Below are 23,209 nucleotides of genomic sequence, written 5' to 3'. Positions count from 1 at the left end.
GTGCTGGTATTGCTGTCTTTTTTACGACGTGATTTAGAGCGGCACCGCTGATGTCGATGCTTTGGTGGTGCCACGGGAGGCTTGTCCTCAACTGGATCCTTCCCCCCATCGCCGTCATCCTCTTTGGGTGTGTCCACCATGTCCACGCCATATGTGGAAGTAGTCGTCCAGCGTCCGGTAAGCGGCAGGTTCTGGCTTTGTTCTTCTCCAGCATCGCCGTTCATGCCGTCGATGTCTTCGGAAGCGTAATCGAGCATGTCGGTTAAGTCCTCGATGGTGGCTATGAAGTGGGTGGCGGGTAGGCCGTAAAATTCCCCGCTCTCAGCCCCTAGTGTGGGCTGGGCGTAGTTCGGCAGCGATCCTTCTGTAATGGCGAGAGATCACATTAAGTCCAGGGCCTCGTTTAAGGGTGAGGTTTGGACAGAGAAGCGAGAATGCGTGGAGCGGGGCGGGACAGGAGTTCCCTGGCCGAGATCGTATAACATGGACCTCGAGAGTTTAGAGCTGGTGCTCGGAGGTGAGTGCGGATCAATGAGGATAGAGGGAGCCTGGCGTGACTCCTGACCTGCCGGTGTTGTAATTCCCTTCGGTTCTCCGGTGCAAGGCTCTATAGCCGCAGAGAGTCCGGCGGGATTTAAACTCCTGTCTTCAGACCTAGTGGTGCACTCCGGATCTTCGGCCAGAACGGTGATTGGGGTCGCGAACCCTTGGAAGATCAAGTCTCCTCGGATGTTAGTGACATAATTCAGATTTCCAAAACTGATCGGATGACCAGGGGCATAGCTATTGATCTGCTCCAGATGGCCAATCGAGTTGGCATGCAGTGCGAAACCGCCAAATAAAAAAACTTGGCCGGGGGGAAAAGTCTCCCTGAAGGTGGTATTGTTGTGGATGATCGATGGACCCATCGAGCCTTCTAGCGATGACACAGTGGAACTCTCAATGAAAGTACCAATGTCGGTGTCAAAATCGGCAGATCTCGGGTAGGGGGTCCCAAACTGTGCGTCTAAGGATCAAAGGTAACAGGAGGCAGGGGACACAATGTTTACCCAGGTTTGGGCCCTCTTAATGGAGGTAATACCCTACTTCATGCTTGATTATCTTTGATGAGTATAGGGGTTGCAAGAGTTGATCTACCTCGAGATCGTAATGGCTGAACCCTAGATGTCTAGCCTGTATGATTGTGATTGCCCCTAAGGACTAAACCCTCCGGTTTATATATGCACCCGAGGGGACTAGTGTTATACAAAGTCGGTTTATAGAGGAAGGAAACTACAGATCCGGACGCCAAGCTTGCCACCCACGCAAAGGAGAGTCCCATCCGGACACGGGAGAAGACATTCTATCTCGTATCTTCACGGCCCATCAATCCGGCCCATATCACATAGGCCGGCTCCCCGAGGACCCCCACAGTCCAGGACTGCCTCAACTGCAAAGATTGATTCCCCCTAAATGTCTCGCTCGTTGTGCGAGTTTTTTTGGATTCAGTCAATGATGGTTCAGGTTCTACAAGTGATGTTTGTCAATTTCAGTTCATGTGCTCATCACCAAAGCTGCGCAGGGAGAAACTATGTATCTAAGGAATCAAGCCCTTGTCACAGCATTACTAGCTCATGTTTTCGGGGGAGCTGTTGTCGATTCTGACTATATCAGGACAACGCTAGCGCTTAGTCCTGATTAATGTTTTCATTTCCTCTTGTTTCTTCAGTTGTTCCTACATATTTTTTTGATCTGGTAAGCCTAGTCATTCTTAGTTGTAGTCAGAATTAGTTTTACCTAGTTCTAGCCTATGTTTAGTCCTATTTAGTTGTAAACAAACCAGATGAATGGTTTGAACAATGTTCTGGATTTGCAATGCTTAGTTATACACATTTATAGTTAGACTATATCATCTTAAGTTGCAGCGTGCTCTAATTAGATTACTACATAGCACACTAGTACTTATTCTTCGGCCTCAGTATGCAGCTCATTTGCAGTTTCAGTCTCAGCTTTGTCTTTCTCTGTGACCCAGTCTTTGTTTATTCGTCGGTGTTTTACATTTTCCACCCTATTTAGTCCTTAATCTTCTCAGTTCTATCTAGTTTCTATCAGTCAAATGTGTTAGTCTTATGTACTTATGGTTTAGTTTTAGTCTACACTCTTCTTAGTCAGTATTTCTGTTTTCTTCAGGTTTCACTCTTTAAATAGGAGCATCCTGCTTAAGTGGTTCAAGATAGGCTTAGTCATTGTTTGTCAATATTTTTTTAGGATTTTATTACTTACTCCCTCCATCCCATAATGTAAGACATTTTTTGACACTACACTTGGAACAAACTCTAATTACTCTAAGGCCTAAAAGATAGTAATACTCTTTCTGATGCTTTATTGATCGTGGGAGAAGCCCCATATATAACGGGAATAAGTTGGCTGACAAGCTGACCCAAAGGGAATACAATCTGGACTCTGGAACAAGTTCTAATTTGGACTCTGCACCCATTTCGAATATGAACCTACTAACTAATCTGGACTCTGAACCTAATACGAATTTGGACCTTAATAACTACTTGTAGCAGTACAAGAATCCTAGCCACTTTGGGCTGGACCAGGGGTGGTGCGACTAGAGCTTAGGCCCTCCGACCATATGTGGTTCCCCACATAACATCTCTCCCTCCCTCCACAAATAGCTCACCGTCGAGCTGAAACGTGGGAAAACAAGCAATGAACTCATCCAGCAGTTCCCATGTTGCATCATCTTCAAAAGCCCCAACCCACTGCACAAGAACATGCTTCACGCCATCGCAAATGCTGGATATAAGAAACTTGGTTGGTGCAGGCACCACACGAGCATCCTCAATGGCAGGAAGTATAGCAGGAGTACCTGGTGGTTCACCATGAAATGTTTTAAGGAGATTGACATGGAATACATCATGGAGCTGAGTTCCAGCAGGCAGCGCAGGTCTATATGTAACAGAACCAATGACTTCAGTGACTCGGAAAGGCCCTTAGAAGCAAGGAGACTATTTGCCATGCTTGTGACCTGGTAATGATGTTGTTGCACGATGGTGAAGGCGAAGCCATACCCAATCACCGACGCCAAATGTCATCTCAGATGCTTGTGATCATAATAATGCTTTGCCCGTACTGCTCTTGATGGAGATGCTCACCAACCTCATGAACGAAGTTGGCGCGATCCTATAAGGCGGTGTCCACAGCTGCCACCTTGCCCTTGCTAGGAACATAGTCACGAAGACATGGCGGTGGCCGACCCTCGAATGGAGTGGCACAAAGAGCGGAGTGGTAGGACGTGTTGTAACAGAATTCCGCCCAGGGCAACCATTCAATCCAGCGTCGTGGCCGATCACCAATGAGGCAACGCAGGTACATTGCGATGATTTTTTTGACAACTTTAGTCTGCCCATCAGACTAGGGTAAAAGGCTGAGCTCATGTGAAGCTGAACACCAGACAACTTGAATAACTCACGCCAAAATTTGCTGGTGAAGACAGGATCTCGATCACTCACAATGGACCGTGGAAGTCCGTGGAGGCGCACAATGCCCTCAAAAAATGCCTATGCAACAGACGCAGCCATGTATGGACGGGACAACAGAATGAAGTGTGCATATTTGGAGAAACGGTCAATGACTGAGAGGATCACAGACTTGCCATGCACCCCTGGAAGCACCTCGATGAAATCCATGGAGACATCACTCCACGCAGACGTCGGGATGGGCAGAGGCTAAAGTAACCCGGTAGGCATGAGTGTTTCTGTCTTGTTGCGCTGATAGATTACACAAGCATGTACCAAATCCTGAACCAATTGGCAATCACCAGGGACATGGAAATCAGCTCAGAGTCGATGAAGCATCTTTTGGACCCCCTCATGAGCGTCATGAGAATGTTGCAAAATCATTGGTATGGACGGGGAGGTGGGCAACACATGCACCCGGTGCCCATGAAGAATCAAGTTGTCAGTACAACTCCAGGGGTGGTCGTGATCACCGGCGCAAATACCATCACAAAGGCAGGTCAACTCAGGGGAAGCATCAATCTCACGATGTAGGTCCTCAAAGATGGTGAAGATTGGCAGCAAGAGAGCATAAAGCATAGATGTTGCATCCGCATCACGACGGGGGAGGGTGTCAGCGACGATGTTGAGGCGCCCAGGTGGAACTCGACAGTGAAGTCAGATCCAAACAATTTGCTGACCCATTAGTGTTGAGGGATTGTCGAAAGCTGCTGTCAAGGAGAAACTTCAGGCTATAGTGGTTTGTGCGTACGATAAAGGAACGATCCCAGAGATATGGCCGCCAGTGACATACAACCTGAACTAGTCCAATGAGTCCCCGCTCATAGGCAACAAGCTTGGCATGGCGTGAAGGAATGGGCCGACTGAAAAAGGCCAAGGGCCCCACGCCTTGGTGAAGAACAGCACGAAAGCCAGTCCTAGAGGCGTCGCACTCAACAATGAAGCGATTGTCAAAGTTCGGCATCTGGAGCACCGGATCTTGACCAAGGGCATGCTTGAGCACCTGGAAGGCATCCTGGTGCTCGAGCTCATCCTTCTGAAGTTGCGCATGGCGGTATGGCTGAACAGCAACTGGCGAGGTGTTAGGTAGAAGCCGAATGTGGTGGTTACGAGAGCATCCTGGAGGCAACATGGTCGGAGTGACGAAGAGGTCAGCAAACTCGTCGAGCATGTCACCCATGAGGCTAGAGTCCTCGCTCGTGATTGTGCAAATAGCAGGCAAGGCAGGCACCACCAATCCATTCCACTTGGGAACCAGCAAGGACAACAGTCATGCTGTGGTGATCAAAATCCCACAAAATCGGTCCTAGGGAATGGAGCCAGTCGACACCAAGGACAAGGTCGAAGCCGCCAAGTGGAAGCGTGAAGCAGTCAACCCGGAAGTGGCAACCGCCAATATTGATGGGGATGTCGCGACATAGGCCAGCACTAACAAGCGTGTCCCTATTAGCCACCATGGCCCATAGATCGGGGTGAGTCTCTGGAGTTAGGCTGAGTGCGTCAACCACGACTGAGCAATGAAACTGTGTGTCGAGCCCGTGTCCAATAAAGTAGTGACGGTATGAGTGCCGACGACGATACGCATCTTTATGGTGTCAATCACGCGGATATTCCAGAGCCCGGTGATGGCGTGAAGCGAGATGTGTGGCGTCTCTGGTTCCTCCTCCAAAGGTGCATCCTCAGGCGCAAAATCATCAAGCTCGATGAAGAAGCAGCGTTCACATCGATGACCTGGGATGTACTGCTCATCGTAGTTGTAACAGAGACCTTGGCGGCGCCGTTCAGCCATCTCGGTAGGCATGAGGGGGTGTGTAGCGTGAGGAGGAGCCGATGTAGGGGCAACAGTTGCAGCAGAAATGCCTTGTGTCATGGCAGGCGATAAAGTCGGCCCTCGTGCCCAAGAAGTCAAACCATGGGGACGTGTCGGGGCCATGAGTGGTGGGAACGGATGGCGTTGTTCATATGCCTTAACAAGGGATACTATCGTGAGGAGTTCCACCGGTTGCTGAAGCTCAACATCAACTTTGAGGCCTTCAGGAAGTCTAGATGTGTATAAGAAACACTACTGGGCTAAGCTTAATGGTTCGCTGGTCCTGCACAACAGCACCATAAATCTACTAGTGTAGTCGGCAGCGACAGAGATGAACGAAAGTCGAGCCAATTCTCCTAGGGGGTTGGCGCGTACAGATGGCCCATACTGAAGGTGACACACCTCCTTGAAGTGTTGCCAGGAGGGAATGCCATGATCACACTCAAACTGGAGGTACCAGAACTAAGCATTATCGACTAGGTGGTATACTTCTATCCACACCTTGTCAGCCTCCTCCGTGCGCTGTCCCAGGAAGAATTGCTCACACCGATGAAGCCAACCAAGCATATCGACAGAACCATCATAAGTAGGAAAATTGAGCTTGTGAAAGCGTGGGACACCGGAGCCGGAGCCAGAACCAAGGTGCTGGTATGGGAAGGGGACAACTGACGTGAGGTATGGTGAGGCAGCATAGGTGGGCTGGGTCTGTAGTGTTTGAGGAAGTGACTGATACGAATTGGTGGGTGGCTATTGGTAGGGAAGTGGTGGCAGAGATGCGTGGTGGAAAACTGGCTTGAACGAAGGATAAACATGAGGTTGTTGCGGGAAGAACTGGGAGGCCGAAAATTGGGGCGGTTACGACGGTCAGGGAAAGCGTGGATCAAATTCGGTGCTCATGAGGGTGGGACAGTGGTGGGGGCAATGGTGGAGAGGGTGACAGAGGTACTGGACGATGTGGAGGCGGCGGAGGAGCCGATAGCTGTCGGCAACACCGCGCACAGGTCGACCAAGGTGGAAGGTGGAGTGTTGGGGTACTGCTCCAAGGTGTTGAGGCGCTGGACAAGACCCTCCATGAAAGCCTGATCCGTGGCCCATTGCACTAGCATCTCCTTCAGTTGGGTCGCTAGCTCCTTGAGCGCGAGGTTGATGTTGCTGCCGTCGTCTTTGTCATCGTCCACCATCGTAGATGATGCTGATACCAGATGGAACTGGCTCTAATTACTCTAAGGCCTAAAAGACAATAATGCTCTGAATTCGGATGCTTTATTGATCGTGGGAGAAGCCCCATATATAACAGGAATAACTTGGCTGACATGCTGACTCAAAGGGAATACAATCTGGACTTTGGAACAAGTTATATTCTGGACTTCGCACTTATTTCGAATCTGGACCTACTAACTAATCTGGACTCTAAACCTAATACGAATCTGAACCTTAATAACTACTTGTAGCAATACAGGAATCCTAGCCACTTTCGGTTGGACCAGGGGGTGGTGCGACCAGGGCTTGGGCCCTCCGACCATATGTGGTTCCCCACATAACAACAGTAATGTCAAAAATGTCTTACATTATGGAACGGAGGGAGTAGTTCTATCAGTTTTCATTTTTCAGACTTTGTTGTTCTTAGTATTTGATTAGTGTCACTGTTCATCAACCATCAGTCTCCTTTGGTTATGGTTTAGGACTATATATTTAAAATTTAGTTTCAGCCTTCACTCTTTTTAGTCAACATCTTAGTTTTTCTTTAGATTTCAGTCTATAAACATGAGTGGCCTCATTTGCATCCTTCTTCAGTCTTGTTCCTCATGGGTCTTGTCTTTTAGTAGTTGATTAGTGTTTTTGTGTACCATCTGTTGTTGTCAATCATCAGTTATCAGTCGTTAGTTTTATTGATCTTTTTTTAGTATATCACTTTTCAGTCGCCATTTCTTCTTTCCATAGTGATATGGCTCGGTCCCTCTTTGGTTAGTCTTTGCTCTTCATCTAAGTGGGTTGTAAAGAGGTGTTTTAATTAGTCATTTAGTATTCTTTAGTGTTTATTTTGAGTTCTCCACACTTATTCATTCCTTCTGTCCTTAATTTTCTTTGTCTTTCATTCCTCAAATCCTTACTTCTCATAATTAATTTTATTTTATTATGTTTTTTATCTTCAGCTAACAGTTTTCATTCCCTGTGCTAGTTACTCTTCAGTCCCATCAGTATCATTGTCATGTTATTGATATTTCTTTGCAAGATATCACTATTTAGTCATCTTTTATTATTTCTATAGTATTCATTTTTTTCATGTTGGAGGGGTAGATAACAGTCTCTCTCTGTCTGGTTGATTGATGTACATATATCTAGTAAATATCTCTAGTTCATATCTAGTAAATGGAAGAGTAAGGAAATGATTTTGATTAGTTTTACTTTTCCAGTTTTCTTACTTTTTTTGAAAAGGAGGATAACCCCCGGCCTCTGCATCAATCGATGCATGTAGCCATATTATTAAATAAAAACGTAACAACGTCTTAGGGTCCAAAGAAGCTCATAATCTGAGCAAAAGTTGAAAAAATAAATATGAAAAGTACCACATTCGGCGATAAAGAACAGACTACGATGTCTACACACCTAGCCTATTATTAGCTCGCCATCCAAATCGGCTGAAGATAGCCTGTGCTACCGTCTTCCAGCGGTTGCACCCAATAACCAAAAGCTCCCTGAAGTCCGCATGAATGAGTAATGACCACATACAGATCCAAGCTGTAGCTTTGTAGATAACCTGCAAAAAATAGTGAATTTTGTTCCATTAAAAATCATATCATTCCTAGTATTCCATATATCCCAGAATAGTGCACATATCCCTATCCGAATATGTTTAGCTATGTGTATGTCTACTCCATTAAGGGACGTCCCAAATAATGTGTTTATGCTCGTTGGAGGATGAACGTTAAAGGTTATATCCATTGATCACCATAATAATTTTGCAAGTGGACACTCAAGAAAGAGGTGATTAATTGATTCATTTTGATCACAAAAACAACAGCTGGAGTTACCAATCCAATTCCTTTTCACCAAGTTACCTTTGGTCAGAATGACTCCTTTGTGTACGAACCACATAAAGGTTTTGATTTGAAGTGGAACTATAATCTTCCATATGTGCAAAGACCTCGACAATGGCCTGGAATCAATTAAGTCCAAATACATGGACTTCACTGAGAAGATTCCATTCGTGGCTAACTTCCAGCGAATTCTATCAGCCTGATCTGATAGTTGAACATCCATCAACCTACGGACCATATGCAACCAAGCATTCCAACGTTCCCCTACTAGGGATCTCCTAAATTGGATATTAAGAGATACCAAGTTTAATACTGTGGAGACATAATCCTCCTTACGTTGCACAATATTATATAGGGAAGGGTATTGCAAAGCCAAAGGCATCTCCCCTAGCCATGTATCCTCCCAGAATCTAGTAGTGGTACCATTACCAACTAGAAACTTCACCCATTGGAAGAAAGTTACTTTTGTCCTCATTAACCCCTTCCAAAAGGCGAGTCTGTTGGCCTAGCGGTAACCTGGGCCAAAGTCTTAGAGTGTAGGTACTTATTCCACAAGATTTGTACTCACATACCCTTGGTCTCAACAGATAGTTTGTATAGCCATTTTCTAAGCAGACATCTATTCTTTACCTCTAAATGTTTGATCCCTAACCCACCCTGGTCTTTTGGTCTACAAATGATATCTCATCTAGCCAATATGTATTTCTTCTTGGCCTCATCACTTTGCCAAAGGAACCAGGATCTATAGAAGTCTAGTCTTTTCCTTACCCCTACCGGTACTTCAAAGAAAGATGAGAGGAACATCGACAGACTCGTCAAAATCAAATTTATCAAAACCAACCGACCTCCGTAAGACATTAGCTTGCCCTTCCAGCAGCTTAGTCTTTTTTCAAATCTATCTTCTATACATTTCCATTCCTCGTTCGTTGAACATCTATGATGAATTGGGATCCCTAGATAACTAAATGGTAAGGATCCCATTTCACAACCGAACAATTTTCTGTAATCTCTTGTTCCTCTTTGGCTCTCTCAAAGCAGAACAATTCGCTTTTATTGAAGTTGATTTTTAGCCCAGACAGTTGCTTAAAAAGTCATAACACAAGCTTCATATTCCTAGCTTTTGCAGGATCGTGTTCCATGAATATAATAGTATCATCCACATATTGTAGAATGAAGACGCCCTCCTCTACAAGGTGGGGGATGAGTCCTCCTACTTCGCCACTCTCTTTGGCCTGACCAATAAGTAATGCCAACATATCTGCTACAATGTTAAACAGTACAGGAGACATGGAGTCCCCCTGTCGTGACCCCTTGTGTGTCTGTAAGACTTGTGTCATCATTCATTTTTATCCCAACACTCCCTTTCTTATGAATGAATCCACCTGAGAACCCCAATATTTCATTGAACCCCTTCATACGTAAGGCTTGCTCGAGGAAGGGCCATTTAACCTTATCATACACTTTTTCAAAATCCACTTGGAAGATAACACCATCTAGTTTCTTTGTATGAATTTCATGTAGCGTTTTATGTAGGACCACAAGCCCTTCTAGGATGTGTCGTCATGTCATGAAGACAGTTTCAGTTGTTTGCACAACCGAATGGGCTATCTATGTCAACCTGTTCGTGCCAACCTTTGTAAAAATCTTAAAGCTTACATTAAGGAGACAGATCGGTCTGAATTGCTCAATGCAAATAGCCTCCACCTTCTTTGGCAACAATGTTATTGTTCCAAAATTGAGGTGAAAAAGATTCAAGTGACCATCGAACAAATCATAGATCATAGGCATAAGATCTCCCTTTATGATATGCCAACATTTCTGATAAAATTCCGCTAGAAACCCATCCGACCCGGGGGCTATATTATGCTTCATTTGCGTTATTGCATCAAACACCTCTTTCTCAGTGAATGGAGCAGACAACACCTCATTCTCTTCTAAGCTAAGTTGAGGTATGTCCCTGATTGCACTCTCATCTAGAGATATGAAACTTTCTTCGGGTGCTCCGAAAAGTTTCTTATAATAATCGAAGATGTACAATTTTAGGTTCTCCTGTCCTACAATTGTACCCTCATCTTGTTCAAGCTGAATTATCTTCTTCTTTCTATGTTTCCCATTAGCTATCATGTGGAAGAACTACCCTCTCTAGTACATATCTAATCAATTACTCCCTCTGTAAACAAATGTAAGACGTCTTACATTTGTTTACAGAGGGAGCAACAATTTCTGCATTTCCAACTCTGCTTAGCACCAAGCTTCCGCGATTGTTGTTGTATGTGATTGTGTTGGGCTGGAGTGGTACCTCAACTCACTCTCTCTCTCTCTCTCTCTCTCTCTCTCTCTCTCTCTCTCTCTCTCTCTCTCTCTCTCTCTCTCTCTCTCTCTCTCTCTCTCTCTCTCTCTCTCTCTCTCTCTCTCTCTCTCTCTCTCTCTCTCTCTCTCTCTCTCTCTCTCTCTCTCTCTCTCTCTCTCTCTCTCTCGTGTGGATTAATGTACATATCTAGTAAATATGGTAGAGTAAGGAAATGATGTCGGAAAATACACAGGAGCTCCTGGGTGCTCCACACCCCTATACAAATATTAAATGTAAGAAAATACCAAAAAATCAAAAATATCTGAAATTTGGGGATATCAAACCTGGGTTCACAATCTACTCCCTTGTGAAATTTCATGAAAAAATACTAGAAAACGTATCCGTGGCAAAGGAAATACTGTCCGAACAAAAATCTGTCCAAACAGTTTTTTTCTATACATAGGAAAATTTTGTCTTTTTTGCCACGAATACATTTCCTGATATTTTTTCACGAAATTTCACACGGGTGTAGATCGGGAACCCAGGTTTGATATCCCAAAATCTCAGATTTTTTTTCAAATTTCTCGGTATCTTTTCAGATTTAATGTTTGTATATGGGTGTGGAGCACCCGGGTGCTACAAATCCGCTTCCAATGATGTCCATTAATTTTACTCTTCCATTTGTTCTTACTTGTCTCTAGTACACATCTAATCAACTATTGCTTGGCACTAAGCTTTTCATGGCTGTTGTACCAGATTGTGTTGGGCTGGAGGGGATCATATGTAGTGTCACCATATTTTTGATCCATCGTGTAGTCGGGATGGCAAGCCATAGTCTGGATATATACCTTTTGGCAGTCGATCCCTTCTTCCAGTGTTATCATGTACTCCCTTTGTTCCAAAATATAAGAACGTTTTTAACACTACACTAGTGTCAAAAACGTTCTTATATTATGGGATGGAGGGAGTAGCATTCTAGTAGAAGTTAGAAGACTTACTGACAAGCTATTGTACATAACTAAGCAGGTGTCTCATTCCTTCAATCTGTCATCATTCGTTGCAGCAAATTTTTTTCACATGACACTGTGATGAGAGCTAGTTTCAATTGGTTATATCAGCTGATGTGATACACCAGTTCAGCGATGGCCGATGGGTGTCTTCTCATGTTTCTGAATAATTGTTTCTTAAGGTTAGTTTTTGGGAGTTTTTGTTGCAATTTTAGGCACCGTTCGGTTTCTCTCCACTCCGCTCAATTCCGCGGAGCTGCGGAGCTCGGTTTGAGCAGCTCCGTAAAAAGCTGCAGCAGCTTGCTGCGCTCCGGGAGCTGAGTCGGGGGAGTGGAGAGAAACTGAACATGCCCTTAGTCAGTGCTTTGTGTAGTTTCAAAGTCGTTCAAATTAGCTATGTTTCTAAAGTTCTACAATTTTTTGGTAGGCATGGCACACATGCTTGTACATATAATCTCCGCCTTTTGTGTGCTTTTGCAAAATATAGAGAAGATTCATGCGCGTGTCTTTGGTGTGTGTGTTTTCAGTTCATATTTTTCCTTTTTAGCATATCCTATAATAAGTTTATAATGAATGTGGTTAGTTTAAATAATAATGTTGTCCACAAGCATTACCAACTTGTATATTACACAGATCAACAATAAACGCTGAAATGAGGGATAAATCATCAGTGCCACATCCTATATAAGTCTGATTCCAGGTCAGCTGTTTTCCTCTCCCATTTTTTTTTCAAATTTCGCTGTGCTGTTCACTTTGTGGCCTTACTTTTTTTTTGAGAGAGAGAACTTTATGGCGACCATTTTCGACAAGATTGCGCCCTCCTCCGCCTCCCTCCTGACGTTGATCATGGACGATGCCCGCTCCTGGTCCCTCGCAGGAGTCAAAGGACTCAACAACATCATCCCTGCAACGTAGCCTAGGTTGTCTGGGCTGAGCAACCCATCTCATGCTCCCTCTGTATCGTGGGCATGCCATATTGTGTACGTGACCATGATGCCACTCTGTATGTTCTAACCCCTTTTATCAATGCAATGATACGCTCTTAGTAGCGTATTCGAGAAAAAAAAACTTTATAGCGAGCGTTACTGGGTCGGATATTTTCCTCCAAAAATGAACCAGGCCCGTTAGCCTGGTTCGGGGTGGCAAAATCCAGCGGGCGGGTGGATGTGTAGGTATGGGCAAGTGGACGCTGGAAACGGGCCGTCCAGGCAACTTTCGAACGAATCCGTCGAATTTGTTGCATACAGCAGCTCAAATATCAGCGACACGTGTCAACCCCTTATTGGGCAAAAAATTCGACCTAAACTGAAAACAAAATCTGTGGACTGATTGTTGGTCAGTCCCAGATTTTTCCTCCTTTTATTTTTGCGACACGTGTCAACCCCTTACTGATTGTTGGTCAAAATCCTGCGTTCTTCCTTTTATTTTTCCTCCTTTCCCCCTTGGTCCTCTACCACTCATAGTTAGCTGCTAGTTCATTCTATCTGAAGTATTTTTCGACGACCAAGTCGATGATGACCTTGTAGGCACTGGAGCTGGGGTGGTAGCTGTCCCAGAAGACGTATTTGGCGGGTTCGGCGCAGACCGGGCTGGCGAAGTTGCAGAGCACGGCCACCGCCAGCCCAATGAAACCGCAGCACGAGTCCCTGGCATTCTTGAACCCGAGCGCCTCGTGCCGGTGGATCACGTCCTCAAAGATGGCGTAGAGGTCGATGAATGTGAGCGTGACGCCAGGGAGCTTGGCGCCGAGCGTGGCCGTCTTGCCCTTGATCTTGTTGTTGAACATGCTCGCTAGCTGGTTACGATCCGGGGAGCACTGCCGCCGGATCCCGCCAGAGAGAATGCGCTGCGACGGCACGCAGCCGACTGGCGGCGCCCCCGTCAGGGCGATCCTCTTGGCGCCGAGGCTGATGAGTGTCTGGATGAAGGTGATGGCACGCTGGGACATCAAGTCGCTGTACTGCTCCACCGACATGGGGTCTCCGAAGGTGAAGTGCTCCACGACGTCGTTGCTGCCCCACACGAGGAGGTAGAGGGCCTGGTTCGGGATAGTCCCCACCTTGGCCTTGTACTCCAGGAACATCTTCAGCTGCTGCTCCATCGTCAGCGCCGACTGCATGCATGCATACATACAGGGATCTCGATCAACTCATAGATATGATTTGCATGCGTGCCTACATCGACCTAGCTCCATGCATGCATCGCGAGCTCGTGTACGTTGTCATGTGTGGTGAACGCGTACGTACGACGACGTACCATGGTCCTGCAGGTGGCGTTATCGTAGCCGCTCCCGGCCGATGCGAAGCTGACACCGGTCTTGAGGTCGTCGAGGGTGAGGTCCTTCTTCAGGTACGGCGGGACATTCTCCTTCACACCAAGTGCCGCCGCTGCATTTACAAAACCATTGTGATCCACAATGAAGTGACTGATACTATCTCAATTATATATAATTGCGTATATATGTGTGTGATCGGTGATACACACGTACGTACCTAGGAAGTCAACACTGATCCTACCGTCCGAGAACCGGCCGGTGGCCTTGTGACCGGGGAAGTCCCTGCCGTAGGGCGGGAAGTTGGCCCTAACGATTGTCCTGATATAGTTGTTGTTACCTGTGTCTATAATCGAGTCACCGAAAGCAAGGATTGCGGGGTACTTGAGCGGCCCGGCAGCAGCCGGGGGAGCTGCGGGAACCTTCGGCGGCACCGGCACCGGCACCGGAGGAGGTGCTGCCGCACGCACCCCGGTAATGAGTCCGGCGAGAACTAGCAGGGCGGGGATCATGTTATACATGGTGGTGAACGCCTAGAACCGAGGACGCACACTATTTGAGACTGTGGTATGTGGTGTCCGCCATGGTAGATAAATAGGCCGTGTCCTACTCGTTCCACCAAGTGATTTGGTCTAAAAGAACACGGCAGTTGCATGCAAGATCAGCAAGACCCGGGGTGCTCACCCGCATGTCCTTGTAGGCTGACATTTGTGCAGTGATGCGATACTCGCTCTTCTTCTTTGTCTCGGGACGGTGGCTAAATTTGGCAGGTCCACCTAGGCCTAGGCATAGGCAGGGAAAATTTATGAGTCAATTACACCATCGGCGCCTAAAATGGCGAAAAAAGCCACTTTAGTGCTATAACTTGCGATGTACATTGAACCGTGCAACATCTTGGCTTCCATGTGCAAATACGGCGCAAATCGTGCTTGTGACAAAATTAATTCTTATATTAGTTGACAAAATAGCCAGCAATGACAAATAAAAAATATACTACATTTATTCACAATGAAAAAGATCTGTACAGTAGTTTTGGTGAGTATTTTCTTTGCTCTGCAGCTTCACATGGACAATAGCATTGATGGGCCCATGTGCTTCCTTACCATCTGTATGAACTATCAGACTCAGAAACAGACATCCTGACAGAGGTATGTTTATGGGAGCTTCGACTCTTTCTTTTAGATACATTGTGGATCCCCGACTTTGGAAGCCCTAGCCATCAGAGAAGCGCTCGCATTGGCCAATGATCTCTACTTGAGGCGCATCCAAGTTGCATTGGGCTGCAAAACGGTGGTGCAGGATATACATAAGGAGAATTTGGCAAGCTATGGAGCAGTTATTCATGAGATAGTTGAACGTTCTTTAGCCTTTGATTTTTGTAATTTCAATCATGAGTTTAGGAGCTCAATTTTTGAAGCTCACAACTTAGTGAAGCATGCTTTATCTCTCAGTGGTGGCCGCCATGTTTGGTTAGAACATCCCGGGAATTTACCATCTGCCCCTGTAAACATTGTGACGACTTAATAAAAGCTTCGTGAGGTTGCCTCAAAAAAAAAAGAAACAAACATCCTGACAATAGACAGATAAGGATCACAACCAAATCACGATAAACACCATGTTTTCTGGTGGTCATTCGTCGGCTTGGTATATGCGGTGGTGCATCCGTTGGAGCGGGAAGTGGTGAATGCTCAGTGGTGGTGCGTGTGACTTGGCCATTGAGCTTCACGTGCCAGGCTACCCCTGCCTCCCATTCTCATGACGGACAGCGAAGATATTCGTCGTTCTCCGGTGATGGTTGGGGTGTGCCCTCACATCGGCATTGATGCTAGCACAGTCAGCGTTGTCTGTGTTCTCAGATCTGTCGTCTCAGTAAATGCCTGATGTGTGGTGTTCACTTTGATCCAAAATTTCAGTGCTGATCGAGACATTGCATCTGGACTTCTTCTATGGCAAGTTGGTGGTGACAACACAGGGACTTCGTCTATGGTGGTGCTCTTTGAATACCAGGTCCTAGGTTCCGGGGTGAAAACCCTAGGTCCAGCCTTTACTGGTTGTACCTGGCAGTGACGGTTCCGCTCCCTTGTTGAAGACACTGTTTGGAGCTTAGCTGGTCCTTGTCTTCTGGGTGAAAACTCACGATCTAGCCTATGTGGTTTGATCCAGCAATGATGGTGTTCATGCACCATTTCCTTGTGGAAGGCGTCGTTGTTAGGATAACCTTCTCGTCGTCCGGGTGTTGCCAATGACAATGGTAGTAGTTGATGTTTTGTTGCAGTGGGTCGTTTGCCTCGCCCATTGACCCTTTGGGTCTTTTTTCTTCTTTTTTTTGGCTATGTGCATCTTAGTTATTCAGAGGCCGGGTGTGTACTCGTTGTGTTTTGTATCCGCTTGATGCGACATTACGAGTCAATAAAGAATGCCCTTTATCGGAAAAAAATGTTGCCTCCTATGAACACATTTTTTTAAAATGATACGAAAGGTAAAGATACATATAAAGTACACCACCACCTACAAATCAAACCAAGGCAGGGGATAATCAGCTGAGTATGAAAGTCTTCTCAATTTGATGCATGTTATCCCATGGCAGCAGATATTTCTCTCCAGACACGTCTTCCTAAGAAATAAACCCTAATTTGCAGATCTTGGACATTTTGTCATTACTTCATCAGTCAGTGTGACGAGAGAGCAGTGAATATTCCATAACCAGCAAAACCAAGGCCAAAGAGAAGGAAGCCGTAGTCCAGCACTCTTCTCCATATGCTCATTGACGATCCTACGATGTTGAGGTGGAAGAAGGTAGGTAGCACAAAGGAGAGCAGCGCACAGACTGTGCACCCAACAAAGGAGACGAAGGACCCAAATGCAGGTATGAAGGATGCCATCACAGTTAAAATAGTCACCATGATGATGCGGCTCGAGTGCAGGCCTAGCCATTCGGCACAAGGAACACTGTGGGAGAGCTTCTGGAAGCATCCACTTGATCTGAGCCTTGCCTCCACAATCTCGTGGATCGGGTGCATCATAACTGGGAATGTGAATGCTAGTGCAATGCATAGGACAACCTGCCAGTAGATTTTTTGAACTTCTATATCATGCGGCAATGAAATTTACTATTTTTCAAATCTCACAATATAATAGATTCACACTTGAATCATACTTTATGACCTTATACCACCAATTATCAAGTACTGGGGCTAAAAAATATTTGACTAGAAGCAATAGCATATTTCAACAAACAATTACACGATATAGATTATGAAAACTGCACTAACCTTAACAGCAGCAGATGACCAAGTATTGGGAAGATTAAGTGTTATGATGTCCTTGGTAGCCTCACCATAGGCCATGTACCCACATACTCCAAAACATGCATACACAACTATGATGCCGACAACTGCTTGAGAAAGTACCCAACGGAACTTTCTACGTTCTGCCATTGATGATTCTAGTGCCAATGTCATGCTGAATCCTTCAAAGCAGAAGACCGCGACTCCAAAAGCGAAAGGTATCGCCAAAACTCCATTAAAAGCACTTCTATTTGCAAAAGGATGATCAATTAGTTGAAGATCTTTTCTGATAACCATTGCCACCGCTAGGACATTGCACACATCAGCAAATATACTGAATGGTGAAAGAGAGGATAGTGAAAGAATGAAGGACAACGTGATTTGCACAGGCAAGAGGACGGCAAAGATGAAGCCAGCTGATGACATCGACTGGCTAAACACAGAATGCAGATTTTCACCAATGAATACTAGGTAAGCTACAGAACCACCCGCTTGTGAGATAAGAATGAGAATTTCCGTCAAGCACCGACCTATAGTCCCAAAGCACTTCTCACCAAAATCTCCATATGTATAATTCTGGGGTTCATCAGTTTCTTCCTCTTGCAATTTATCTTTACAGTCCACCTTCAGAATAGAAATCGAAACAAGTAAATTAAGCAGCTAAAAAGTTGTTGCTATCAAAAAAGAAGTTCATAACATTGTAAAAATCATAGATGTGGCACAGTACATACACAATTCATTTTTATTATACCATCAGCGTGCTGATCAATGTGAAGTATGAACACGAATTATCAGGCAAAGTCCTGTTCAACAAATTCAACACACTGAAGAAGCAATGAACAGTAACACAGTTCAGAAAGTATGACCATTCAATTTAACTAGAATGTGAGAGGAGAAACTACCACGTTTACAGAAATACTACCAAGAACAGGCTAACGGCTTAATGCCATAAGGCTGGTCATGACCATGAATAAGCTTCCATTCTGACACTATTCCTGGAGTGCTTTGGACTACATGATTCATTTGGTTTTATTTCTTATTATTTGTGCAAAATCCTGACTGACCCTGGTTACCGTTCCTGTTATACTGGAGAAAAATATGGGATCATATTTTTCTGATGGGAAGTGAAAACGAAAATACTGAAAGTGACAAGCCTCTTTACTTTAAAGTTGGGCAGTGGGCACAGGATATCCCCAGCTGAAAAATCAATAGTGTCCCTAAACACGAAGACGCAAAAAAAATTATCCCGAGTGACCAAATACTCTAACCCTGTCGCTAATATAGTACTTCCAGGCTTCCAGCGTATGAATGATCACAACAACATGGTAGTACGGCTACGATTAATCTTCAATCGAAATGTAAATACGGACACCATGCAAGTTTGCATGGACAGCAAGTCCCAATCTGCTTAAGCTGAATGCAGTGTGGCCGTAGAACGGTAGAAGTACTCCCTCCATTCGGAATTACTTGTCACAAAAATGAATAAAAATGGATGTATCTACAACTAAAATACATATAGATACATTCATTTCTTAGACTAGTAATTCCGAACTGAGGGAGTAGTATTTAGATGGCATCCGGTAGTGTTAATGCGAGGTAGGTAGTGTACGGTACTGACGAGGAGGAGCATGCAGTAGAGCGTGGCGAATCCGGCGGCGGCGACGCCGAGGGATCCGGCAACCCAGCCGGCGGCTCGGAAGGCGTAGGGCAGGCCGAGCACCCCCGTGCCCACAATGGACACCACCACGTTGCCCAGCGTCTGCGCCCAGGTTGCTCCTCCCCCGCCTCCACGCCGCCTCCCATCCTCCCGCGCCAGCAGCGGCGCAGCCGCCCCCTTCGCCTCAGCCATCCCCAGCAACAACCGTGGCGGCGGCGACGCCGAGACAAGAGAAGTAGCAGAGCTTTTCGAAGTGAATTTTGATTTTGGAATCTGATTTGGCGCACGAGGGAGCGAGAGGAGGAGCCGTCGTAGGATGGTGAGCGGGATGGGATCACCTTGGGGCTTTCTGGATATCTGTCGGACACAAAAGCTTCGCTCACACGCGAATCGGCCGAGTATACTGAGCGCTACAACCTGTGTTGCATGATCAGTTTACAATCCGTTTGGTTATATGAATGGGATTTCGTATCTGTGGCCTGATTTAGCCTCGCCGGATCTTTCCCTAATCTCTCCCTAATAATAAAGCACGGATTGGATCTTCGGATTCACCGTGGCAATACGCTTTCTTCTCATGTCATAATACGCTTTTACGATTATGTTTTGCAATTAACCGATGTGGTACTAACTTAAGAGTTCGTTTTTGCCTCCATGGTAGTACGATGGAAGACTTGGGCCTGCTTTAGTCTAGCCCATACACGTACAACTTTTTATAATCGTCCCGTTGCTAGGTGCTCGCGCTCCGCGAGGTCCACGGTCGCTGCACCTTCCTCCTCCATATGCCGTAGCCTTTGGCCCTTTGCTTCCTGCAGCGGCAAGCAGCAACAAAACTAGGAAGAATTGTGTGACGTGCGGTGCTAAGGTTGGTGGTATGATCTATGCACCGAGTGGGATGGCAGTTGGAAACTGTTCGATCAAAACATGAGCGCTGCTCATATGAAGTAGGATGCATGTACCACATTAATTCAATGTTCAGTTATCTCGTGAGGGCCGGCGCCGAAGGAAACTACGTGGTACATCTGATCAATCATCACAGTGTAAATCAGCAGCAGGCAGCAGCACACAAATTCTCTTAAATACCAAAAAAAAATCCTTACTTATTTAAACTCAAAATTAAGCTACTGTTGTTCCAAAAAATATTAGAATCCACTTGAGTTCAAAACTATATTCTGAATTATTTTAAGGTTACTTACATATACTTAATGCTTTCATTTAATCTTTTAAAGTGGATGTTTACATTTGTTTTAACAGTTTATACGGTGGATAAATTATTTGATATAGAAAATATACTATTACTTTTTAAATAACATTAACATGAATTTGACTCTCGTATTCGATAAAAGACACTCCAAAAAAAATGATTGCAACAGAATATAGATTATAATTATGTTTTATTTGGAACATACATAAGGAGCCGCCGGAACTACCCAAGGAGTTTTAAGGAAAAGCTCACAGGGTGAATTATAATTTTTTTGGTGTTAACTTAATCTATAATGTACGATCCGTTCTTTCTTTCTTACTGATAGAGAAGAAAGGAAACATCGACAACTACACATGCACACCTGCGAAAAACCTCACAGGAAAAAAAACATATTTCTCATGTTATTTTGAGCGAAGTGTGCGCGCGAGAGAGATGCCTTAGAACTGACCGCATTCAAACATGCTTTCGTTGTGTGAGTACTGAGACCACTATCAACAACACAAATGTGATGCCATGTGAAAATAAAGGACGTGAACACATTAGGGTCTCGAGTCATGGTTATTGGGTTAAGAATATGTGTTATTTACTCTCCCGTTGCAACACACGGGCTCTTTTGCTAGTAATAATAAAGCACGGATTGACTTTGCCGGGTTCATCGTCACAATACGCGTTCTTCCTGTGAATTTATGCTTTCAGTTTGAATTTAAAACGTACTAATCCAGTCAAATTGCCCGACTGATTTTTCACGCCGGCTGCATGGAATTACTGGGCCACCGCAAAAATTTGTGGGAATCGACCTCATGACCTTCTGTAAGGCTCTTGGCTCCAAGAACCAACTAAGGGGGTGTTTGGTTCAGAAGTCCTAGGACTTTTTCTAATCCCAGAGACTAATCAAAAAAGACTCCCTAAGCTACCACTCTTTTCATGTCTAATTGTCCCACCTCGCATTTTTAAATCAATTCACACCGGTTAATTTACCAGTCACGTCGGGAATCATCAAGCAGACCGAGAAAATCAGCCACCTGATTGGAGCGCGGTAATTAAACTAATGGGCTAATTAAAGAAAGTATCGTGGGCATAAAAAAAGAAGGAAAGACCGTGGGCTCGGATAATTAAAGGAAAGCTGTGGGCTTGGATTTTGATTGTGATTGTCATAATGCTCATAATAAGGCACCTACTAATTAAAAGGAAGGATTGGGCTTGACTGTGAGGTGGGGCTGGAAGGATTGATTGAGGGCATACACCTATTGAGGGACAAGCACTTTGCGCTCAGAATGGAAATAAATTAGAAGGAATAAACTTTGTCCCGCCTCAAGGAAAAAACTAACGTGATCATCAAGAAAAAAACTTGGCCGTGCACGTTTTAATTTAACCTGATCACTTCCTATCCAAATCCAATATGGGAAGTGTCACACGTTTAAACTTTTTGTGTCATTATAAAATGTGTTTGTGCCTTTTGAAATATGTCCTCTAATTTGTAGAAATCATTCATGCACTTTAAAACGTTTGCGTAGTTTTAAGATAATGTTCATATAATTTGAAAGATGTTCACCACTTTCTCAAAAACAAATTTCATGTCATTCTAACAAGTGTTCACGTGCTTAAAAATATATTCATAATTTTAAAAATATTCATGCTTTTTAAAAAACCATGTGATTTAAAAAGTAGTTATGTGTCTTAAAATTTTCAAATAAATAAAATATACAATTTAAAAGTGAGTGGGCGTATGAGGCATGATGTAGGTCGTAGTTCAGGAAGCACGGACGTCATGTTAAGCTCGATGAGATTAGTTTTCAGGCTACTAGACATTCACTTGCAATGGCGTGGTTCAGTGACAGGTGTGTATGTGTGCGGTGGCCAAGATAATCATATAGCAATTCACCACGTTGGACGCACTGCTATCAGGTGGACACCGTGACCATGGTCGATAAGGCAGGAAGGTGGAGAAACGACAATACGGTGCATGCGCTATGTTAAAAATATATAATGTTGACCTGTGGAGGGGTCTTCAATCGAGCTTATTGTGCCAGAATCATGCGAACTTTTTCTCCCGTTGCAACGCACGGGCGTGTTTACTAGGTGGGATTGACTCCGTGCGTGTGTTTGCTAATATCTTTCCCTATTAAAGCGTGGATTGACAGAAGTTCATCTGAAACAAATAATTGGCAACATGAGAGTAATTCAAAAACGAACTCACACAATCATCCATGACTTTATTAAAAATTACAAATAGGTTTGGGTTGTTAAAACATCAAAGTGGAGGAGGTCAAGGGGCGGCGGTGCCATCTCGTGAAGAATAGAAAAATGAGGTGTTGTGGTTGGCCGGTAATAACTGTGATATGTTTTCTTCTCCCGTAGCAACACACGGGCATTTTTTGCTAGTGAATACATACAGGTAAAAAAACACATGTTTTTCACTCCCCTTCTGCATGGCTGAGTAGAAACACACGTAAGTTGGATATATTAAAAAAAAGATGTTTACTTGGAAGCCTGTGGTATGCAGATGTAAAGTGTTTTTTTAGGTGTCTAGCTCAATGACTTTTGTCGCCTAGGGCCACGACCTAGGGTTCTCCTGTCCTCCGGCGCGCCGCCGCGGAGAGTTTCACATTGCAGTTGAAGAGCGCTGCCAGGCGCGCCTTGTTCCTGGATTGGCCTCCCACGGGGCGGATCTAGTTCGTTTCTGTCTCATCGCAGACTAACCCTTGCGGGGCTGTAGTGAAGGATTGTAAGTCATGGCGACGCAGGACGATGCAAGCAGATCAAGGGGCAAGAGCTCGGAAGACCCTAGTAGCCTCCTGGAGAGGCTACACCTTGAAGAGGACGAGCTTGATAACCTTGTTTGGGAAGAAGAAGTAGAGGAACCGGAAGAAAAGCCCAAGTGGTTGGCGCTGGCTAGGGTTTTGACAAAGAAATCTTTCAGTCAAGGGGCCTTGATAGAAGACATGAAGGCGACATGGAATTCAAGGTCGCAACGGGGAAGGGGGTGACCGGGGATGACTCCACCATCCCCGCCCCGATCCCCGCCAATCCCCATACCCACGATCCCCGTGAAGCTTCGCGGGGACAAAACGCCCCCCATCCCCATTAATATCGGGTACCCGGTACCCGTCGGGTATCCATGGGGATTTCAAAGCCCACTAG

General features: G+C 45.1%; 2 protein-coding genes across 3 annotated transcripts; both read right to left on the bottom strand.

Annotated features, from left to right (window-relative positions):
• Positions 1–12,826: 12,826 nt before the first annotated feature.
• Positions 12,827–14,499, bottom strand: LOC123045278 (GDSL esterase/lipase EXL3). The gene is made up of 3 exons (XM_044468273.1): positions 14,144–14,499; positions 13,908–14,038; positions 12,827–13,764 (listed from the first exon to the last, which is right to left on the bottom strand). The coding sequence occupies exons 1-3, from the start codon at positions 14,442–14,444 to the stop codon at positions 13,132–13,134; spliced, it is 1,065 nt and encodes a 354-aa protein (XP_044324208.1). The 5' UTR covers positions 14,445–14,499; the 3' UTR covers positions 12,827–13,131.
• A 1,823-nt stretch (positions 14,500–16,322) lies between these two features.
• On the bottom strand, positions 16,323–19,306 carry LOC123045277 (amino acid transporter ANT1). 2 transcript variants are annotated; one of them, XM_044468271.1, is made up of 3 exons: positions 18,829–19,306; positions 17,196–17,834; positions 16,323–16,985 (listed from the first exon to the last, which is right to left on the bottom strand). In XM_044468271.1, exons 1-3 carry the CDS (start codon positions 19,057–19,059, stop codon positions 16,593–16,595), a joined length of 1,263 nt encoding a protein of 420 aa, XP_044324206.1. In that variant the 5' UTR covers positions 19,060–19,306; the 3' UTR covers positions 16,323–16,592. The 2 variants fall into 2 exon arrangements, with proteins under 2 accessions (XP_044324206.1, XP_044324207.1); XM_044468272.1 differs by lacking the exon at positions 18,829–19,306 and adding an exon at positions 17,942–18,775.
• Between the last annotated feature and the right edge of the window lie 3,903 nt (positions 19,307–23,209).

This window comes from Triticum aestivum, chromosome 2B (genome assembly GCF_018294505.1).
Source record: "Triticum aestivum cultivar Chinese Spring chromosome 2B, IWGSC CS RefSeq v2.1, whole genome shotgun sequence".
In the NCBI taxonomy this organism is placed as follows: domain Eukaryota; kingdom Viridiplantae; phylum Streptophyta; class Magnoliopsida; order Poales; family Poaceae; genus Triticum; species Triticum aestivum.
Note: the sequence above shows the minus strand (reverse complement) of the source record. Positions and strands in the feature narration are given on the sequence as shown.

What these genes read in the sequence shown, in the direction of transcription:
- LOC123045277 (XM_044468271.1), bottom strand. Translation starts at nt 19,059, where the DNA reads ATGGCTGAGGCGAAGGGGGCGGCTGCGCCGCTGCTGGCGCGGGAGGAT. An exon ending in TCTACTGCATGCTCCTCCTC is followed by an intron (nt 17,835 to 18,828) that starts GTCAGTACCGTA and finishes TCTATTCTGAAG; the next exon opens with GTGGACTGTAAAGATAAATT. An exon ending in GGTCATCTGCTGCTGTTAAG is followed by an intron (nt 16,986 to 17,195) that starts GTTAGTGCAGTT and finishes ATCTACTGGCAG; the next exon opens with GTTGTCCTATGCATTGCACT.
- LOC123045278 (XM_044468273.1), bottom strand. Translation starts at nt 14,444, where the DNA reads ATGTATAACATGATCCCCGCCCTGCTAGTTCTCGCCGGACTCATTACC. An exon ending in GATCAGTGTTGACTTCCTAG is followed by an intron (nt 14,039 to 14,143) that starts GTACGTACGTGT and finishes TTGTAAATGCAG; the next exon opens with CGGCGGCACTTGGTGTGAAG. An exon ending in ACGCCACCTGCAGGACCATG is followed by an intron (nt 13,765 to 13,907) that starts GTACGTCGTCGT and finishes GCATGCATGCAG; the next exon opens with TCGGCGCTGACGATGGAGCA.